Below are 22,296 nucleotides of genomic sequence, written 5' to 3'. Positions count from 1 at the left end.
GATATTTTGGTATTTGTATTTTATTAGGATCCCCATTAGCTGTTGCAAAAGCAGCAGCTACTCTTCCTGGGGTCCACACAATGCATGAAACATGACATAATACAGAACTGTAATAAACAACAGCTCAAGGACAGTACTACATAAAAAAGTGTTTATTTTTTTTTACAAAAGGCACACGTAGCCTACATATCAATACATACACAAACTACCTAGGTCAAATAAGGGAGAGGAGTGGTGCCCTGATGTGTTGCTTTATCTACTTTTTTTAAACCAGGTTTGCTGTTCACTTGAACAATATGAGATGGAATGGACTGTAACGGCAGATTTCCTCCTCTTCGTCTGAAGAGGAGGTGTAGCAGGGATCGGACCAAAACGCAGCGTGGTAAGTGTCCATGTTTTAATAGAAACAACTGAACATGACACAATACAAAATAACAAAGAGAATCTAACTGAAAACAGTCCCGTGTGGCACAAACACTGACACAGGAAACAAACACCCACAAACCAACAGTGAAAACAGGCTACCTAAATATGGTTCCCAATCAGAGACAATGAATGACAGCTGCCTCTGATTGAGAACCATATCAGGCCAAACTAGAAAACCCCACATAGAAACAGACAACATAGATAATACCCACCCAACTCACGCCCTGACCAACAAAATAAAGACAAAACAAAGTAAATAAGGTCAGAAACGTGACACGGACTTCCATGCAATAATGGCTCTATATAATACTGTACGCTTTCTTGAATTTGTTCTGGATTTGGGGACTGTGAACTTATTGAACTTATTCATGAGTTCAACTTGAACTCTAATTTTCTCGACAAGATGCAAAATCAGACAATATTAAAATATGGACTACAACACTTGACAGTGTGTATTTGTGTAATGTCTGTTGATTTGTGTTTTTTGTCCTGTCAACCAAAAAATAATAAAAACTTGATACAAAAATTAATAGAAAAGATGTATTCATTAGTCTGTGGCGGTTTTTAGACACCTCCAACTTTATCCAATTGGGATGGCATTTACCGTTCTCTCTAGGTAGTTTCCCTTTACAAATGTTACAACAGAGAAGAATATGGTGCTAACAGTTAAATGCCAATTTGTCATTGAATGCCTTTGTATTTTCTGCTTGGTCCCACTGTCTCACAAAGGGAAGACAGCAGTTGAGGGCTGCTTTACACATTAAACATCACTGGGCCTTGACCTGCAGTGCAATGACTTCACATACATCCTGTTGCACAGTGCTCTTCATCTTTGTGACATCTAATCACTATAAGTTTTCATTACTCTCTCTCTCCCTCTCTCTCTCTTTCTATACTCTCTTTTTCTCTTCTCTCTCTACTCTCTCTCTTACCATTCTCTACACGCCACACTCTCCTTGTGGGTATCCCCTGTTTCCTCTTCCCCCCTCCTTTCTTACTAATCGGTTACCTCTAAGCCCATACCTATCTCAGCCTCACTCCACCTTCACACACAAAGACTACAAACCTGTTTGTCTGGCTGCAAACCTGGAAGAACATCAAAGAAAGAGAGAGCGAGAGGGGCCAGCCAGAGTCAGACTGAGACATAAAAAACGTTTTTGTTGTGCTGCAAAGAGAGCCTGGGGTCTATATCTGAGACACCATTTGTATGTTGTAGATGAAATCAGAGAGAGTTACGCCACACGGGGGGAGAGATAGTGCCTGGGCATGAGAGCGTAAAATGTTGAGTAAGAAGGGGAGGAGAGAACAGGGGAGGAGAGGGGTTGAGATTGTTTAGGAAGGGTGAGTGGTTATTTGTCTGTCTTGTTCTGCCCTCCCTTGCTCTCTCTCTTTCAGGGTTTCCTCTTTACACGTTCTCTTTACAAAATGAACTGGAAAGAGTCTGTTCTTAAAAAATCTTGGCTACTTCTGAAAAACTGACCAAAGAAAATTAGGATTTATGAATTGAGGACTTTATGAATGCAGGCTTGAAAAACAAACATTTTTGAGAGATTGTTCGTAAACAGTTTTGAGAGATTATATGTTTGCGCTTTTCTGGACAAGACGTTTCCCCTCCACTCTTTCTAAACCACAGCAGTTGTCTCCATTCCTATTGGACTATGGTATATTCTGGCGCTCTGCCCCTATCTGGATTACCTGATTTCATTGGATTATTCTTTGGATTACTGAGGAACACTGGTGAAGATATATTGGATAAAGTGTGCTCTTTTCAACTCAAGCTGTCAACCATAAAGATACAATGACAACATTTACTAAGCCGTCCATGCCAGACATGACAGACATCTAGATCACTCCCTCATTCAACTGTCATAGATAGGGCTGCCAGACAGAAACCGTCAGGCTGCACTGAACAGATCCCCCTCGGACTAACACCCCACAACCAGGAATCCCTCCTCAGGACAATGGCCACGGGAGGGAACGGGCTAGGATCTGACCGGAGCCTGAAATCCACCTCCAAGACGCCCAGTGCCTCTGACCAGCGGCAGGTGGACAAGGCCCTGAAGAGGCTGGAGAAGCTGCATCGGCTATGTACCAACCTCAGGCTGGGCCTGAGGAACAGCCCCCCGTACCTCCCCGGGGTGGTCTCAGAGACAGCCACGCTGCTCACCCAGGTGTGGGAGCCGTACAGGGGGCCTGCAGCTGGGGGGCAGGCCCCCCGGGGGGATGAGGGGGAGTACCTGAGGATCCATGCAAGACACCTGCTGGATAAGACTAACCGGGCCGTGCTGCTGTTTAAAGAGGGGCGCGATAAGATGTTCGAGGAGATGTCCAGCTACAGGTGAGAGAGAACAACAAGGGCCGGAACATAACTTGATATATGGGGTCGTAGGCGATATCTTTGTAAAAACTCAAATGGCTCAAAAAGTTACCTGCATGTGTCTCCAGTTAGGATTTGGCGCTTAATCCAATACATACACATTGTCAGTGTTGGGGAAGCTACTCTAAAAATATAGTTTACCAAGCTACCAATTACTTTACACTGGAAGACTAAAGCTACCCTTAAGAAAATATTGTTTACTACAGAATGTATAAAACATTAGGAACACCTTCCAAATATTAACTTGCACCCCTTTTTGCCCTCAGAACAGCCTCACTGTGTCGGGTAATGGACTCTACAAGGGGTCGAAAGCGTTTCACAGGGATGCTGGCCCAAGTTTACAGTGATATCCTGTCTGTAGTGTATAGTCTAGCAGACAGGCTGCATACGTTCGTACCATGTGAGGAGCCAGGGGGAGATGTCAGTCCAGGCTGAGAGACATGATGCTCACCACAATGATGTGACTACCGGATAGGGTCGCTTTGTTATCTAGCACAGGCCTATTGCCAAGCCTGAGAACCCTTTTTTTTTATTTATTGTTTATTAGATTTGTCAGTGATAATCACAAGTAAATGACTATATAGGATAGTCTGTAACCCCAAATAAAAATCTTAAACACACTCCACAATACTTTTATATAAAGCCTGCCAAGCTCTTTTGGCAGTGCCAGGACAAAACAAGACTTTTAGTCCGTACAGAGAACTTTGTCTAGCAATTCTAAACTATGAAATATTTCCCAATATAGACACAGTGTACAAAACATTAGGAACACCTTCCTAACACCTTCCTAATATTGAAGGAAGGTGTTCCTCAGAACAGCCTCAATTCTTTGGGGCATGGACTCTACAGGGTGTCGAAAGCTTTCCACAGGGATGCTGGCCCATATTGACTCCAATGCTTCCCACAGTTGTGACAAGTTGGCTGGATGTCCTTTGGGTGGTGGACCATTTTTGATACACATAGGAAACGGTTGAGCGTGAAAAACTCAGCAGCGTTGCAGTTCTTGACACACTCAAAGCGGTGCGCCTGGCACCTACTACCGTACCCCTTTCAAAAGCACTCAAATATTTTGTCTTGACCATTCACCCTATGAATGGCACACATACACAATCCATGTCTCAATTGTCTCAAGGCTTAAAAATCCTTCTTTAACCTGTCTCATCCCCTTCATCTACACTGATTGAAGTGGATTTAACAGGTGACATCAATAAGGGATCATAGCTTTCATCTGGATTCACCTGTTCAGAGCTAAATGTTTTGTACACTCAGTGTAGTTCACTACATCCAAATTCTAATATCTAATTCTGAAATGTCATAGACTACAAATTGCAAGAACATATCACTTTAGGGTCATATGTTAACAGAATTTGTAATTAAGGCTATTAAACACAAAACTATGTTTCAAGTGAGAATTAGGCAGGTCTGATGCCGAAAAAGGAAGGAAATGATTGCCTGCTACACCTATATATTATTTTATTTTTCCAAATAAAAAGTGTCTAGTCCCAATAGTTAGCTACATCACAACATTACAAAAAAGTAATTCACTACTAAAAACACTACCAATATTTGAATTGAGTTCAACTACCCCCAAGCTACTGCTAAATGTAGTTGAATTACTAGTTGAGCTACATGGAGTTCACTACTCTCCAACACTGCACATTGTTGACATGGTTTTTGCTCTCCTCTTTCACTTTTAATCTAGCATGAATAAACATTAATACTTTTTTTATATCCACAGAAGCAAAACAATTACTACTCAAAAAACATTATGGATCTGTAGGCTACAAGACTATTATACCATACCAGAAATTGAACCCTGAGGATACCATTGATTTAGAGTACATTTTAATATGTTGACCTTTTCACCCGAAAAAGGCAAATAAATCAGCTGTGGGGTCAAGGGCAGGGCACATGTCTGAGATATCTGACTCCACCAGCACCATGACACAGACTTTCAGCCAATATTCTCAATGGCCAATATTCAAATCAATTCTCAAGTAACTAAGGCCAACTAGGAAAATTAAAATGCATGGTATTAGATTGGCAAATTCATAAAGGCCTTGGTTGGCATTAGACTTGATATGTACAGTAAGTGAATTTTGGAGCACAGCCAGAGACAGAGCAGAACCACAATGACATAAATAGACCTGAGCACCCATTATTATCCAGTTATAGTACCAGCGAGACAAAAATCAACATTCCCAGTTCCCTCAAGTCGGCTGTCTTAAAACATAAACACAGAATCAATATGGCATTTAGGTTTACACTACTGCAGATACATTTAGTTATTTAGTAGTTGTGCAGTAGTTGTGCAGTTTTTAAGGTGGGTATTTTGGAAATAAATGTGTCTGAGTGTATCTAAATGTTTGGAACCAAACCTCTGTTCCGTTGAGACTACTAATGTCTCAGAGAGATAATGGAGTGGACCTGAGGCTTTATCATGCTAATATGAACTGGGTGAAACTGGGTGATCGCAACAACTCTCTGGGATATACGGGCCATGGAGAAAGGCAGTGTGGTTCTCTGACACATTATTTATTTTTTAAATATTGTTTCTTACATTTGTTAATCACTCAAAGTACAAAATTAAACAAATATTTCTCAATTATATATCTACCGCTAAACATATAACATTTTTACAATAAATCAAAAAAGTCTTTATTACCTGTGAAGTCAAGAAAAAGCTATGAGCTATGTGTAATTTTCCCAAAATGCTGAATCTTACTAATGGTAAGAAGAACGGGGCTTGGCTAAGGATGCATGTTCAGTGCAATGCAGTACAGCAGGACTGGCAAGTCTTAACATAACTGTTATTCCCTTCGCTCCTTGTCGTCCATATTTTGCTCTCTGAATCTACAGAATGTGTGCATCATGAAATCACATCAATTTGCATTACGCCTTGTCGTAACAAAAGTTTAAATTTTCAACTGAGAGAAGCAGATTATTGTTAGTTTATATTAATAACACCCACATACAATGAAACAAACATTCACACCTCCTACTCGCCCACACTCTCCTTCAAACCCCTCTCTGTTCGTAGAAAGCAACACACAAACAAAAATAGATGTTTCTCTGTTCTTATACGTTTTTACACACCGCCCATGCCTGGGTAAAATGCAGTAGTTTGCTATAAAGCTAAATTCAGTGGCAGGGTCCCTGCAGGTACAATTGCAATTAACCACGGTTGTTGCAACAATAAGTAACAGCTATAAGGTAGATATTGTATATTACAATAGTGATAATAGTCAATTGCAAAAACCGGTAACTATGCCACATGCACTGTTGCCTTGTTGGTCTTCAGTGAGAGGCAGGCACATAGTACTGTCACACGTACTGTAGGTACAGTAGCAATGCCATGCGAGCTCTTTTTTTCAAAAAGAAGTTGCTATGCTTTACACACACCATTGAGCTCAACTGTAGACAGGATGCAGTGAATGAGTGTGGTGGAAAGTAAGAAATTAACATGGTCAACCAGGTTGAGGTAAGGATGGAAACTTCAGTCCTGCTCTCAACTGCCCGTACAGCCAGAGAGATGAGAGAATGGTTGAGACGGTGAGTGGAACACACAGTAAGAGGTTTGTGGCCGGATCTTTACTGTCCCTTGCAGGCTAATAATAGACACACACTCAAGAGAAGAGCCACACAGTAACCTTTGAGTGTCTTGTTGGTTGGTCAAGTTGCTAACGGAAAATTCTGTTTCTGCGGCACAAAACGAACAAGGACAGGAAGAGCTAGACTGTGACATCCTGTTTGTACAAGCATGAGTGTACCTGTGTGTGTGTGACATAGCGAGAGAGAGAGAGCGAGAGAGACAGAGAGAGAGAGCAATACAGAAATACACTACGGAGAAAGAAGGAACAGCACGTCAGAAATCAGCTCAAAGTAATTGAAGAATCCATAGAAACGAACCACTTCTGGGAAAATTGGAAAACTCTGAACAAACAACAACACGAAGAGTTATTTATCCAAAATGGAGATGTATGGATGAACCACTTCTCCAATCTTTTTGGCTCTATAACAAAGAACAAACAGCAAAACATATACACTACCGTTCAAAAGTTTGGGGTCACTTAGAAATGTCCTTGTTTTTGAAAGAAAAGCAAATTTTTTGTCCATTAAAATAACATCAAATTGATCAGAAGTACAGTGTAGAAATGATTAATGTTGTAAATGACTATTGTAGCTGGAAATGGCTGATTTTTAATGGAATATCTATATAGGCGTACAGAGGCCCATACATTTTATTGCTTTTCTGACTTTCGTGACCAAGCTAATTTAAGGCTAGCTGTTCTAGCATTGATTGATACACTCACAAACGCTTGGATTGCTTTCGCTGTAAAGCATATTTTCAAAATCTGACACGATAGGTGGATTAACAACAAGCTAAGCTGTGTTTTGGTATATTTCACTTGTGATTCCATGATTATAAATATTTTTAGGATTATTTTTGAATTTGGCGCTCTGCAATTCAGTGGTTGTTTAGGAAAATGATCCCGGTAACGGGATCCGTAGTGTCAAGAAGTTTTTAAAAGGCTAATTGATCATTAGAAAATCCTTTTGCAATTATGTTAGCACAGCTGAAAACTGTTGTCCTGATTAAAGAAGCAATAAAACTGTTCTTCTTTAGACTAGTTGAGTATCTGGAGCATCAGCATTTGTGGGTTCGATTACAGGCTCAAAATGGCCAGAAACAAAGAAGTTTCTTCTGAAACTCGTCAGTCTATTCTTGTTCTGAGAAATGAAGGCTATTCCATGCAAGAAATTGCAAAGAAACTGAAGATCTCGTACAACGCTGTGTACTACTCCCTTCACAGAACAGCGCAAACTGCCTCTAACCGGAATAGAAAGAGGAGTGAGACTGGTGTTTTGCGGGTACTATTTAATAAAGCTGCCAGTTGAAGACTTGTGAGGCGTCTGTTTCTCAAACTAGACACTCTAATGTACTTGTTCTCTTGCTCAGTTGTGCACCGGGGCATTCCACTCCTCTTTCTTTTCCTCGTGAAATAGGCCAATACCCGCTAATGATCAAAATCCAGAAAAGAGCCATTCAATTCTACAACCACCTAAAGGAAGTGATTCCCAAACCTTCCATAACAAAGCCATCACCTACAGAGAAATGAACCTGGAGAAGAGCCCCCTAAGCAAGCTGGTCCTGGGGCTCTGTTCACAAACACAAACAGACCCCACAGAGCCCCAGGACAGCAACACAATTAGACCCAACCAAATCATGAGAAAACAAAAAGATAATTACTTGACAGATTGGAAAGAATTTACAAAAAAACTGAGCAAACTATAATACTATTTGGCCCTAAACAGAGAGTACACAGTGGCAGAATACCTGACTACTGTGACTGACCAACAATTAAGGAAATCTTTCACTATGTACAGACTCAGTGAGCATAGCCTTGCTATTGAGAAAGGCCACCGAAGGCAGACCTGGCTCTCAAGAGAAGACAGGCTATGTGCACACTGCCCACAAAATGAGGTGGAAACTGAGCTGCACTTCCTAACCTCCTGCCAAATGTATGACCATATTAGAGACACATATTTCCCTCAGATTACACAGATCCACAAAGAAATCGAAAACAAATCCAGTTTTGATAAACTCCCATATCTATTGGGTGAAATACCACAGTGTGCCATCACAGCAGCAAGATTTGTGACCTGTTGCCACAAGAAAAGGGCAACCAGTGAAGAACAAACACCATTGTAAATAAAACCTATATTTATGTTTATTTATTTTCCCTTTTGTACTTTAACTATTTGCACATCATTACAACACTGTATATAGACATAATATGACATTTGAAATGTTTTTATTCTTTTGGAATGTTTGTGAGTGTAATGTTTCCTGTTAATTTGTTATGGTTTATTTCACTTTTGTTTATTATCTATTTCACTTGCTTTGGCAATGTAAACATATGTTTCCCATGCCAATAAAGCCCCTTAAATTGAATTGAACTGAGAAAGAGAGAAAGAGAGGGATGCATTACTGCTTGTTAGAGGGTACAATACCCATTATGTCTATGAGATCTAAAGTTTATTTTCATTCTAGCTGCCGCTGCTGCATTTTAAGCTATGGACCAGAAAGCCTACCCTTATCACCCTAGTTGATACATTGTAAAAAGCTCAGAATAGCTTAATGTTATTTTCTGTTATTCACAGGAGAAACTTGACCAAGCTGTCCCTGCTCTTCAGTCACATGCTCTGTGAGCTAAGGGCCATGTTTCCCGAGGGAAGCTTTCAAGGCGACACCTTTAGGCTGACTAAGACAGAGGCCGGAGTGTTCTGGAGGCGAGCATTTGGAAACAAGTGAGTGTTGGGTGGGGTAACAGTGGAACTAGAATGGAATAAGGGACGTGGGCTTGACAGAACATTCCACAAATAGGAACAGTCTATTTGTATATACACTACTGGTCAAAAGTTTTAGAACACCTACTCATTCAAGGATTCTTCTTTATTTTGACTATTTTCTACCTTGTAGAATAATAGTGAAGACATCAAAACTATGAAAACTATGAAATAACACATATGGAATCATGTAGGAACCAACAAAGTGTTAAACAAATCAAAATATATTTTATATTTGAGATTCTTCAAATAACCACCCTTTGCCTTGATGACAGCTTTGCACACTCGTGGCATTCTCTCAACCAGCTTCACCTGGAATGCTTTTCCAACAGTCTTGAAGGAGTTCCCACAAATGCTGAGCACTTGTTGGCTGCTTTTCCTTCACTCTGCGGTCCGACTCATCCCAAACCATCTCAATTTGGTTGAGGTCGGGGGATTGTGGAGGTCAGGTCATCTGATGCAGCACTCCATCACTCTCCTTCTTGGTCAAATAGCCCTTACACAGCCTGGAGATGTGTTGGGTCATTGTCCTGTTGAAAAACAAGTGATAGTCCCACTAAGCCCAAACCAGATGGGATGGCGTATCGCTGCAGAATGCTGTGGGAGCCATGCTGGTTAAGTGTGCCTTGAATTCCAAAATAAATAACAGACACTGTCACTAGCAAAGCAACCCCACATCAGAACACCTTCTCCTCCATGCTTTACAGTGGGAAGTACACATGCGGAGATCATCCGTTCACCCGCACCGCGTCTCACAAAGAGACGGCAGGTTGGAACCAAAAATTTCAAATTTCAAATTTCCACCGGTCTAATGTCCATTGCTCATGTTTCTTGGCCCAAGCAAGTCACTTCTTCTTATTGGTGTCCTTTAGTAGTGGTTTCTTTTCCGCAATTCGACCATGAAGGCCTGATTCACGCAGTCTCCCCTGAACAGTTGATGTTGAGATGTGTCTGTTACTTGAACTCTGTGAAGCATTTATTTGGGCTGCAATTTCTGAGGCTGGTAACTCTAATGAACTTATCCTCTGCAGCAGAGGTAACTCTGGGTTTTTCATTCCTGTGGCGGTCCTCACGAGAGCCAGTTTAATCATAGCTCTTGATGGGTTTTGCGACTGCACTTGAAGAAACTTTCAAAGTTCTTGAAATTTTCCGTATTGACTGACCTTCATGTCTTAAAGTAATGATGGACTGTCGTTTCTCTTTGCTTATTTGAGCTGTTCTTGCCATAATATGGACTTGGTCCTTACCAAATAGGGCTATCTTCTGTATACCACCCCTACCTTGTCACAACACAACTGATTGGTTCAAACATATTAAGAAGGAAAGAAATTCCACAAATCAACTTTTAAGAAGGCACACCTGTTAATTGAAATTCATTCCAGGTGACTACCTTATGAAGTTGGCTGAGAGCATGCCAAGAATGTGCAAAGCTGTCATCAAGGTAAACGGTGGCTATTTGAAGAATCTCAAATATAAAATATATTTCGATTTTTTGCTTACCACATGATTCCATGTGTTATTTCATTGTTTTTTGTCTTCACTATTATTCTACAATGTAGAAAATAGTAAAAATTAAGAAAAATCCTTGAGTGAGTAGGTGTTCTAAAACTTTTGACTGGTGATGTAGGCAGTTTCTTTCTAGTCTTGTGAAAAGTATTCTGTTCCTCCACTTGCTTTTTCACTCCTCTCACTTTCACTCTCTTTCTCTCTCTCACTTTCCTTCTTCCTTTATCTCCCACCCCTCTCTCCCTCTCCTCCCCTCCTCTCGTTCTCTCTCCTAGGTGTATTGTGCAGTGGAGCAGTTTTAATCAGCATCTCCGTAGGGTCCATGACTTTGAAGAGGGGATGGAGTCCATGGCTCTAAAGTCAACTGTAGATCTCACCTGTAACAACCACATCTCAGTGTTCGAGTTTGACATCTTCACCAGGCTATTCCAGGTACATGTGATCCATATATGTTAGCCCTGTTCTAAGTAGCCCTACATCCTGGTTAATTAGACACCTCACATAATGTTCAGTGAACATGCATTCTGCCACTTTCCAAGATGTCTATCCCATTCTTTCTGTCTCCCACTGTCTAAAGAAAGCCAGAACATTCCAAAGTGGAAAATAATAACACATATTTCAACTGATAGTAAATATGTCCTCCCCTCTCCTGTCAGCCCTGGAGGTCTCTTCTGAGGAACTGGAACCAGTTGGCAGTGACCCATCCTGGCTACATGGCCTTCCTCACCTACGACCAGGTCAAAGCCCGCCTCCAAAACTACCTGCACCAGCCCGGGAGGTGAGGACAGGAGAGATTGTTTGAGGGTGGATGGGTTGGGGTTTGGCGAGAGAGAGTAGATGAAGGGAAGGAACAGGGGGATAGGAGGGGCTCAGGAGAAAAGAGAGGAGGTTTACCATAACCTACAACAATATCTGCAGTGATTACTTTTAATGGGACACACTATCATTATAATTATAGTGATAGTAAAGAATAATACCTAGATAAGTAGAGTTAACTGCCAAAATAATGGAAACACTTGAGGAAATGAGGGGTACAAAGTATGAAAGGATGAAAGAAGGTGTTTCCACACAGGTGTGGTTTCTGAGCTATCTAAGCAATTGACATCCCATTATGCTTAGGGTCATGTACAAACATGCTGGGCAGGCCATTATTTTGCCCATTATTTGGGCTACTATGGCTATGCCCCCATAAGATGACACCCACAGGGCATGAGAGGTCACTGAATGGTTTGATGAGCATGAAAACAATGATAACCATATGCCATGGCCATCTCAGTCACCAGATCTCAACCTAATTGAACGCTTATGGGAGATTCTGGAGCGGCGCCTGAGGCACCGTTTTCAACCACCATCAACAAAACACCAAATTATTGAATTTCTCATGGAAGAATGGTGTCGCATCCTTCCAATAAAGTTCCAGACACTTGTAGAATCTATTCCAAGGATGCATTGAAGCTGTTCTGGCTCGTGGTGCCCAACGCCCTGTTAAGACACTTTATGTTGGTGTTTCTTTTATTTTGGCGGTTACCTGTATTTCATGGTCAAATCTGTATCAACTACAGTAAAGACGTTTCCATGTGAACTGTGTATCTCTGTCCAGCTACGTCTTCCGTCTGAGCTGCACTCAGATGGGCCAGTGGGCCATTGGTCATGTGACTGGTGATGGCGACATCGTACAGACGATCCCCCAGAATACACCTCTCTACCAGGCCCTCATCCAGGGCTTCAGGGAGGGCTGGTAAGTAAACACGCTCATGGACACACCGCAGGAGGTTGGTGGAACCTTCATTGGGGAGGACAGGCTGGTGGTAATGACTGGAGTGGAATCAGTGGAATGGTATCAAATACATCAAACACATGGTTTCAGGGTTCAGGGTCATTATGTATTGTGTGGATGAAGGGACGGTGGGTTCAGGGTCATTAAGTATTGTGTGGCTGAAGGGACGGTGGGTTCAGGGTCATTATGTATTGTGTGGCTGAAGGGACGGTGGGTTCAGGGTCATTAAGTATTGTGTGGATGAAGGGACGGTGGGTTCAGGGTCATTAAGTATTGTGTGGATGAAGGGACGGTGGGTTCAGGGTCATTATGTATTGTGTGGATGAAGGGACGGTGGGTTCAGGGTCATTATGTATTGTGTGGCTGAAGGGACGGTGGGTTCAGGGTCATTATGTATTGTGTGGCTGAAGGGACGGTGGGTTCAGGGTCATTAAGTATTGTGTGGATGAAGGGACGGTGGGTTCAGGGTCATTAAGTATTGTGTGGGTGAAGGGACGGTGGGTTCAGGGTCATTATGTATTGTGTGGCTGAAGGGACGGTGGGTTCAGGGTCATTATGTATTGTGTGGATGAAGGGACGGTGGGTTCAGGGTCATTAAGTATTGTGTGGATGAAGGGACGGTGGGTTCAGGGTCATTAAGTATTGTGTGGCTGAAGGGACGGTGGGTTCAGGGTCATTAAGTATTGTGTGGCTGAAGGGACGGTGGGTTCAGGGTCATTATGTATTGTGTGGCTGAAGGGACGGTGGGTTCAGGGTCATTATGTATTGTGTGGATGAAGGGTCGGTGGGTTCAGGGTCATTAAGTATTGTGTGGATGAAGGGACGGTGGGTTCAGGGTCATTAAGTATTGTGTGGATGAAGGGACGGTGGGTTCAGGGTCATTAAGTATTGTGTGGATGAAGGGACGGTGGGTTCAGGGTCATTAAGTATTGTGTGGCTGAAGGGACGGTGGGTTCAGGGTCATTAAGTATTGTGTGGCTGAAGGGACGGTGGGTTCAGGGTCATTAAGTATTGTGTGGGTGAAGGGACGGTGGGTTCAGGGTCATTAAGTATTGTGTGGGTGAAGGGACGGTGGGTTCAGGGTCATTATGTATTGTGTGGATGAAGGGACGGTGGGTTCAGGGTCATTAAGTATTGTGTGGATGAAGGGACGGTGGGTTCAGGGTCATTATGTATTGTGTGGGTGAAGGGACGGTGGGTTCAGGGTCATTATGTATTGTGTGGATGAAGGGACGGTGGGTTCAGGGTCATTATGTATTGTGTGGATGAAGGGACGGTGGGTTCAGGGTCATTAAGTATTGTGTGGATGAAGGGACGGTGGGTTCAGGGTCATTAAGTATTGTGTGGATGAAGGGACGGTGGGTTCAGGGTCATTATGTATTGTGTGGATGAAGGGACGGTGGGTTCAGGGTCATTATGTATTGTGTGGCTGAAGGGACGGTGGGTTCAGGGTCATTAAGTATTGTGTGGATGAAGGGACGGTGGGTTCAGGGTCATTATGTATTGTGTGGATGAAGGGACGGTGGGTTCAGGGTCATTAAGTATTGTGTGGATGAAGGGACGGTGGGTTCAGGGTCATTATGTATTGTGTGGATGAAGGGACGGTGGGTTCAGGGTCATTATGTATTGTGTGGATGAAGGGACGGTGGGTTCAGGGTCATTAAGTATTGTGTGGATGAAGGGACGGTGGGTTCAGGGTCATTAAGTATTGTGTGGGTGAAGGGTCGGTGGGTTCAGGGTCATTATGTATTGTGTGGCTGAAGGGTCGGTGGGTTCAGGGTCATTAAGTATTGTGTGGATGAAGGGACGGTGGGTTCAGGGTCATTAAGTATTGTGTGGATGAAGGGACGGTGGGTTCAGGGTCATTATGTATTGTGTGGCTGAAGGGACGGTGGGTTCAGGGTCATTATGTATTGTGTGGATGAAGGGACGGTGGGTTCAGGGTCATTAAGTATTGTGTGGATGAAGGGACGGTGGGTTCAGGGTCATTAAGTATTGTGTGGGTGAAGGGTCGGTGGGTTCAGGGTCATTATGTATTGTGTGGCTGAAGGGTCGGTGGGTTCAGGGTCATTAAGTATTGTGTGGATGAAGGGACGGTGGGTTCAGGGTCATTAAGTATTGTGTGGCTGAAGGGACGGTGGGTTCAGGGTCATTATGTATTGTGTGGCTGAAGGGACGGTGGGTTCAGGGTCATTATGTATTGTGTGGCTGAAGGGACGGTGGGTTCAGGGTCATTAAGTATTGTGTGGCTGAAGGGACGGTGGGTTCAGGGTCATTATGTATTGTGTGGATGAAGGGACGGTGGGTTCAGGGTCATTATGTATTGTGTGGCTGAAGGGACGGTGGGTTCAGGGTCATTATGTATTGTGTGGCTGAAGGGTCGGTGGGTTCAGGGTCATTAAGTATTGTGTGGATGAAGGGTCGGTGGGTTCAGGGTCATTAAGTATTGTGTGGATGAAGGGACGGTGGGTTCAGGGTCATTAAGTATTGTGTGGATGAAGGGACGGTGGGTTCAGGGTCATTAAGTATTGTGTGGATGAAGGGACGGTGGGTTCAGGGTCATTAAGTATTGTGTGGATGAAGGGACGGTGGGTTCAGGGTCATTATGTATTGTGTGGCTAAAGGGACGGTGGGTTCAGGGTCATTAAGTATTGTGTGGATGAAGGGACGGTGGGTTCAGGGTCATTAAGTATTGTGTGGATGAAGGGACGGTGGGTTCAGGGTCATTAAGTATTGTGTGGGTGAAGGGACGGTGGGTTCAGGGTCATTAAGTATTGTGTGGATGAAGGGACGGTGGGTTCAGGGTCATTATGTATTGTGTGGGTGAAGGGACGGTGGGTTCAGGGTCATTAAGTATTGTGTGGGTGAAGGGTTGGTGGGTTCAGGGTCATTAAGTATTGTGTGGCTGAAGGGACGGTGGGTTCAGGGTCATTATGTATTGTGTGGATGAAGGGACGGTGGGTTCAGGGTCATTATGTATTGTGTGGCTGAAGGGACGGTGGGTTCAGGGTCATTATGTATTGTGTGGATGAAGGGACGGTGGGTTCAGGGTCATTAAGTATTGTGTGGATGAAGGGTCGGTGGGTTCAGGGTCATTAAGTATTGTGTGGATGAACGGACGGTGGGTTCAGGGTCATTAAGTATTGTGTGGATGAAGGGTCGGTGGGTTCAGGGTCATTAAGTATTGTGTGGATGAAGGGTCGGTGGGTTCAGGGTCATTAAGTATTGTGTGGATGAAGGGACGGTGGGTTCAGGGTCATTAAGTATTGTGTGGCTGAAGGGACGGTGGGTTCAGGGTCATTATGTATTGTGTGGATGAAGGGACGGTGGGTTCAGGGTCATTATGTATTGTGTGGATGAAGGGACGGTGGGTTCAGGGTCATTATGTATTGTGTGGATGAAGGGTCGGTGGGTTCAGGGTCATTAAGTATTGTGTGGCTGAAGGGACGGTGGGTTCAGGGTCATTAAGTATTGTGTGGATGAAGGGTCGGTGGGTTCAGGGTCATTAAGTATTGTGTGGCTGAAGGGTCGGTGGGTTCAGGGTCATTATGTATTGTGTGGCTGAAGGGACGGTGGGTTCAGGGTCATTATGTATTGTGTGGCTGAAGGGACGGTGGGTTCAGGGTCATTATGTATTGTGTGGATGAAGGGACGGTGGGTTCAGGGTCATTAAGTATTGTGTGGCTGAAGGGACGGTGGGTTCAGGGTCATTAAGTATTGTGTGGCTGAAGGGACGGTGGGTTCAGGGTCATTAAGTATTGTGTGGGTGAAGGGACGGTGGGTTCAGGGTCATTAAGTATTGTGTGGATGAAGGGACGGTGGGTTCAGGGTCATTATGTATTGTGTGGCTGAAGGGACGGTGGGTTCAGGGTCATTATGTATTGTGTGGATGAAGGGACGGTGGGTTCAGGGTCATTATGTATTGTGTGGCTGAAGGGACGGTGGGTTCAGGGTCATTAAGTATTGTGTGGATGAAGGGACGGTGGGTTCAGGGTCATTATGTATTGTGTGGATGAAGGGACGGTGGGTTCAGGGTCATTAAGTATTGTGTGGATGAAGGGACGGTGGGTTCAGGGTCATTATGTATTGTGTGGCTGAAGGGACGGTGGGTTCAGGGTCATTAAGTATTGTGTGGCTGAAGGGACGGTGGGTTCAGGGTCATTATGTATTGTGTGGCTGAAGGGACGGTGGGTTCAGGGTCATTATGTATTGTGTGGATGAAGGGACGGTGGGTTCAGGGTCATTATGTATTGTGTGGGTGAAGGGACGGTGGGTTCAGGGTCATTATGTATTGTGTGGGTGAAGGGACGGTGGGTTCAGGGTCATTATGTATTGTGTGGATGAAGGGACGGTGGGTTCAGGGTCATTAAGTATTGTGTGGCTGAAGGGACGGTGGGTTCAGGGTCATTAAGTATTGTGTGGCTGAAGGGACGGTGGGTTCAGGGTCATTATGTATTGTGTGGATGAAGGGACGGTGGGTTCAGGGTCATTAAGTATTGTGTGGATGAAGGGACGGTGGGTTCAGGGTCATTATGTATTGTGTGGATGAAGGGACGGTGGGTTCAGGGTCATTATGTATTGTGTGGATGAAGGGACGGTGGGTTCAGGGTCATTAAGTATTGTGTGGATGAAGGGACGGTGGGTTCAGGGTCATTATGTATTGTGTGGATGAAGGGACGGTGGGTTCAGGGTCATTAAGTATTGTGTGGATGAAGGGACGGTGGGTTCAGGGTCATTATGTATTGTGTGGATGAAGGGACGGTGGGTTCAGGGTCATTATGTATTGTGTGGCTGAAGGGACGGTGGGTTCAGGGTCATTATGTATTGTGTGGATGAAGGGACGGTGGGTTCAGGGTCATTAAGTATTGTGTGGCTGAAGGGACGGTGGGTTCAGGGTCATTATGTATTGTGTGGATGAAGGGACGGTGGGTTCAGGGTCATTAAGTATTGTGTGGATGAAGGGACGGTGGGTTCAGGGTCATTAAGTATTGTGTGGATGAAGGGACGGTGGGTTCAGGGTCATTATGTATTGTGTGGCTGAAGGGACGGTGGGTTCAGGGTCATTATGTATTGTGTGGCTGAAGGGACGGTGGGTTCAGGGTCATTAAGTATTGTGTGGCTGAAGGGACGGTGGGTTCAGGGTCATTATGTATTGTGTGGATGAAGGGACGGTGGGTTCAGGGTCATTAAGTATTGTGTGGATGAAGGGACGGTGGGTTCAGGGTCATTAAGTATTGTGTGGATGAAGGGACGGTGGGTTCAGGGTCATTATGTATTGTGTGGCTGAAGGGACAGTGGGTTCAGGGTCATTAAGTATTGTGTGGGTGAAGGGACGGTGGGTTCAGGGTCATTAAGTATTGTGTGGGTGAAGGGACGGTGGGTGGCGGGCGATTTGAATAAAGAGAAAACAATACCTTCAAAAATCCACAAACATTGAGGTTTTAATTTATATATATTAGGCCTTCTGGCAATGGCTTTATAGCATAAGCCTAAGCTTTAGGGCCTAACTGTACAAGTGCTAAATAGTGTACACGCCAATCGCCAAATGCTTATGGTAACTGGCAGAAAAAGCTCACTTCAATACATGGAGGCAAAAAGGACAATGCCAGAGTTTAATTCAATTAGAGAAAAGCTGTGAAATGAAGAGTTGAAAATAAAGGAAAGGGAGGGCCATAAAAGTCATGTTTGGGAAAGATTTGTGAAGTGGTAAAAGAGGATGATAGGAGTGTGATGTTATGTTATGTATGTGTGATGATTGTGAGACTCTATACAAATTTGACAGTCACAAGATGGGGACTTCAAATAAGCCTATGGCAAGTCAAAGGAACTGTAGCCTACTGTTCAGATGGGTTCAATGGAAACCAAAATCTGGACACTAACAGTACGTCTATAGCTTCTCACATAGCCTTAATATTAACTCCTGCAGAATTAAGCATTTCTTGCAGTAAAATGATACACCAAATGCAGGGAAAATTTTGACTTGGGAACAGGAGTTGTGGTGGTTCATTTCTTTACTATCAAATGAGGAGAGAAAAACTTATCACACAAGTCAGAGTTATACTTCAACTAAATCTTTAATAATGAGAGCTTTGCAATAGCAATGACTTGTCAACGATTCACCATTTCTAATGCTCCGTTGAGAGTGGCGAGACAAAAGTACAAAGGTCTTTTATAGCCAAGATACACCCCTTTCAACCTTTTTTTCCCATGACAGAGTGCTGATGGGTTATTAAAAATTGTGGGCGGGTGCAGGTGAACAAAAAGCTGACCAACACTAACACACAACATTTGCACAGGCCTGTAATCGTTTTACATAATGTGTGTGTAATTCTGTGTTGTGTTTGTCTGCAGCTATCTTTACCCTGACGGACGTGATGTGAACCCAGACCTCACCAGTCTGTGTGAACCAGCACAGAGAAGCAGGGTCAAAGTCACAGAGGACGAGTATGAGATGTACTGTGAGATGGGTAGTACCTTCCAGCTGTGTAAGAGCTGTACAGAGAGAGACAAGGACACACGCATCCAGCCCTGCGGACACCTGCTGTGCCAACCCTGCCTCACGGGATGGCAGGTATGCCTACTCTGTGATTGACCACGTCACCAACAAAATCCTCAAAGCCAAACCACACATTGTTCGCTCACACAATGTCTCTGACATCACCAGCCATATCCTCTTTTATTATTATATATCATCAACATACCAATTTGGGTTAACTGTATGGAATTGTTTTTTGGTCAGACAGTTAATGTCTTCCCATCCACCTGTTAATCAGTCAGTTAGTCAGTCAGTCAGTCAGTTAATCTGTCAGTCAGTTTGTCAGTAGGCTAGTCTGTCCGTCTGTGCGTCAGTCAGTGAGCCAGCCCACTACACATCAGTAGGTGAACCGGCGTAGCAGCACCTAGAGCAGTATTATTGGCCATCGTGTCCTAACATGTGGGTTAGGACTTCCTGTGTGAGCCGAAGCGTACATCCTCCTCATGCTACACTCACACTGAGGAGACTCGCCCTTAGAGTTTCCACTCCTCACCTGGTCACACACTCTCACACACTGTCACACACTGTCACACACTGTCACACACTGACACACACTGACACACACTGTCACAGTCACAATTCAGGGGACAAGAAGACACAATAGAATAGATTTGAACAAAATACTCCGGTTTTTACAAAAGTGAACTACGGTAGAATGCTCAATCTTAATTTGATATGCTAAACCAGTTGCTTTACTGTAAATGCAAATAACACACAGAAAGGACAATATTATGGGTATTACACTTTCAGCATGGGAAATGCATCTGCTCAGGAATGCTCTTGACGGAACCAAATTACTGCATCATCCCAGGGATCTTTTTGACATACAGCAATCATTTTCTCTCTGCATTGTTGGGAAGGGCCCGTAACTATTTCACTGTTAGTCTATACCTGTTGTTACGAAGTATGTGACAAATAAAATGTGAATTGATTTGATACAACAATACACAAACGTACACCGACACATGCGTTTCCACACATTAACAGACAGTACAGATGTGTAGATAATGTTTTTTCTGCTAAACCTGGTGTGATCATTCCATGTGTTGCAGAAGTCGGATGGACACACCTGCCCTTACTGTCGCTGTGACATCAGAGGGACAGAGTCAATCCTGGTGGAGCCTTACCTGTCTGTCAGCGAGGAAGAGGAAGAGGAAGATGACCTGGAGGATGTACAGCTAGTCATGAAAAACCTGGCCTATATGAAGAGGGTGTGTTTTGTTGTGTCTGGGGGTGGGGGTGGGGTTCTCTTTTACTGTCTCTGTCTCAGGGGGTTTTCTCTTGCATTGACTCTCTCTCTCTACATCTCTCTCTCTCTCTCTCTCTCTGATGCAGATGTCGTCTGAAGAATACCAGTTCCCCAGCTCTCGCCTCGTTCCACCCCTCCCTCCCAAACAGAGCACCTCCTCCCACTGCCCTTCCCCACAAGCCCCCTTACGGCCCTCTGTGCCCGATATACTGGCCAAATACTCCCACTCTAACTCGCGTTCTGTAAGTTCCCCCATACACACACTCTACAGAATTGATAGTAACAGTACCACAATGGAAATAAGAAGTCTAACCCATATTCACTGATAACTGGGGCTTCGGTAGACAGGTAAAGGTGTGTCCTTATTCCACCACAGGCTCACAGTGACACCCCCTCAGACAGAGCGCTCACACACCACACTGCCAGCACTAACAGGTGAGCTCTAAATGCATACTGCAGTGGATGGATAACTGCATTTTAGGCTTTTAAGACATATGGAAGATGTCTGTCAGAAAGAAGATAATTGTGTACTGTAGCCTACATCCTAAAGAAGCTCAGGAGATAGACAAATAAAATAGGGCAATGTGACCAATGTTAGCTCACTGTTTGTTCCTCCCTAGGTCTGATGTTTACTGGCCGTAGCCATACAGTTTTCTGAATACATTTTTTTATAAACACTTTTGGTTTGTATGGTTTGCTCAATAACCTGAAACCTCACCACTTTGTGTGTGACTTAATGTTACACAACTAAATATAAATCATTTGGTTACAGTACTTCCTCATTGAACTTGATTGAGAGCTCTTGTGTTCTGTCTCCTCCCCTTAAGATGCCAGTGGGAGGAGCTAGCTAGTAGTGAGGAGGAGAATTCTGGGGGGTTCAGACAACCGCCCACACTCCCAATCTCTCACAGGCCATCCATGCCTGTCCCCAATGGGACTTTCTTCAAAAAGTGTGTGTTTATTTTTAGTGTAACACAACAATATGCTTGCTATACATAAAATAGTAAATGTGGCCACAAGTACCATGTTTTAATTGTAGACATTATTTGTATAGCACCTTGTATACAGTATTAGCTTTCCAAAGTGTTAAAACATGACGGTGGTGAATGTTGTTGTGTTCTCTGGTAACAGTGAGGATTCTGTCTCAGAGCCAAACCTCCACTCCTGTTGTGTCTCCTCCCAGTCCCAAGGAGAGGGTGAGTATCAGAGATGAGGGGGAGGGAGGGAGGGAGGGAGTGGAGGGCTGTTCTTTACCATAATAAACTATTTTACAGGGGCTTTTCCACTTACTGTAACACACACTGAGAGTTAGTGAACCCTTCACTAACCTCTCTCTATCTATCTATCTATTGATCTAACATTTATCTTGTAGGTGGAGCAGCCTGGTTAGGGGCCTCAGATTCAGTGAAACAGAAGAGACAAAGAAAGGAGTGAACGGACGTCAGAGTTCGGGTGCAGCCAGAGAGAGCGGGAGAGAACCATGTCCTCCTGACTCTGGGAGAAAAGATAAGCACAACATCTCTGACTGACTCAAGAATGGATGGATAATAGGAATAAGAAAGGTCCATTTCCACTGTTCCTGAAAAACAGCCATTGTTAATCTTCTGTACCTTATGTATACAGTGGGGCAAAAAAGTATTTAGTCAGCCACCAATTGTGCAAGTTCTCCCACTTAAAAAGATGATAGAGGCCTGTAATTTTCATCTTAGGTACACTTCAACTATGACAGACAAAATGAGAAAAAAAAAATCAGAAAATCACATTGTAGGATTTTTAATGAATTTATTTGCAAATTATGGTGGAAAATAAGTATTTGGTCACCTACAAACAAGCAAGACTTCTGGCTCTCACAGACCTGTAACTTCTTCTTTAAGAGGCTCCTCTGTCCTCCACTCGTTACCTGTATTAATGGCACCTGTTTGAACTTGTTATCAGTATAAAAGACACCTGTCCACAACCTCAAACAGTCACACTCCAAACTCCACTATGGCGAAGACCAAAGAGCTGTCAAAGGACACCAGAAACAAAATTGTAGACCTGCACCAGGCTGGGAAGACTGAATCAGCAATAGGTAA

General features: G+C 43.7%; 1 protein-coding gene across 1 annotated transcript; it reads left to right on the top strand.

Annotated features, from left to right (window-relative positions):
• The first annotated feature begins 1,796 nt into the window (after window positions 1-1,796).
• Window positions 1,797-21,845, top strand: LOC120048630 (E3 ubiquitin-protein ligase CBL-like). The gene is made up of 11 exons (XM_038994731.1): window positions 1,797-2,764; window positions 8,969-9,115; window positions 10,936-11,092; window positions 11,317-11,438; window positions 12,261-12,398; window positions 18,789-19,008; window positions 20,025-20,183; window positions 20,308-20,463; window positions 20,598-20,656; window positions 21,353-21,417; window positions 21,594-21,845. Exons 1-11 carry the CDS (start codon window positions 2,388-2,390, stop codon window positions 21,653-21,655), a joined length of 1,662 nt encoding a protein of 553 aa, XP_038850659.1. The 5' UTR covers window positions 1,797-2,387; the 3' UTR covers window positions 21,656-21,845.
• Window positions 21,846-22,296: the final 451 nt, after the last annotated feature.

Source organism: Salvelinus namaycush, chromosome 5 (assembly GCF_016432855.1).
Source record: "Salvelinus namaycush isolate Seneca chromosome 5, SaNama_1.0, whole genome shotgun sequence".
NCBI lineage: Eukaryota > Metazoa > Chordata > Actinopteri > Salmoniformes > Salmonidae > Salvelinus > Salvelinus namaycush.
This window is presented reverse-complemented; position numbering and strand designations above follow the sequence as displayed.

What these genes read in the sequence shown, in the direction of transcription:
- LOC120048630 (XM_038994731.1), top strand. Translation starts at nt 2,388, where the DNA reads ATGGCCACGGGAGGGAACGGGCTAGGATCTGACCGGAGCCTGAAATCC. An exon ending in CAGGGCTTCAGGGAGGGCTG is followed by an intron (nt 12,399 to 18,788) that starts GTAAGTAAACAC and finishes GTTTGTCTGCAG; the next exon opens with CTATCTTTACCCTGACGGAC. An exon ending in ACCTGGCCTATATGAAGAGG is followed by an intron (nt 20,184 to 20,307) that starts GTGTGTTTTGTT and finishes TCTCTGATGCAG; the next exon opens with ATGTCGTCTGAAGAATACCA.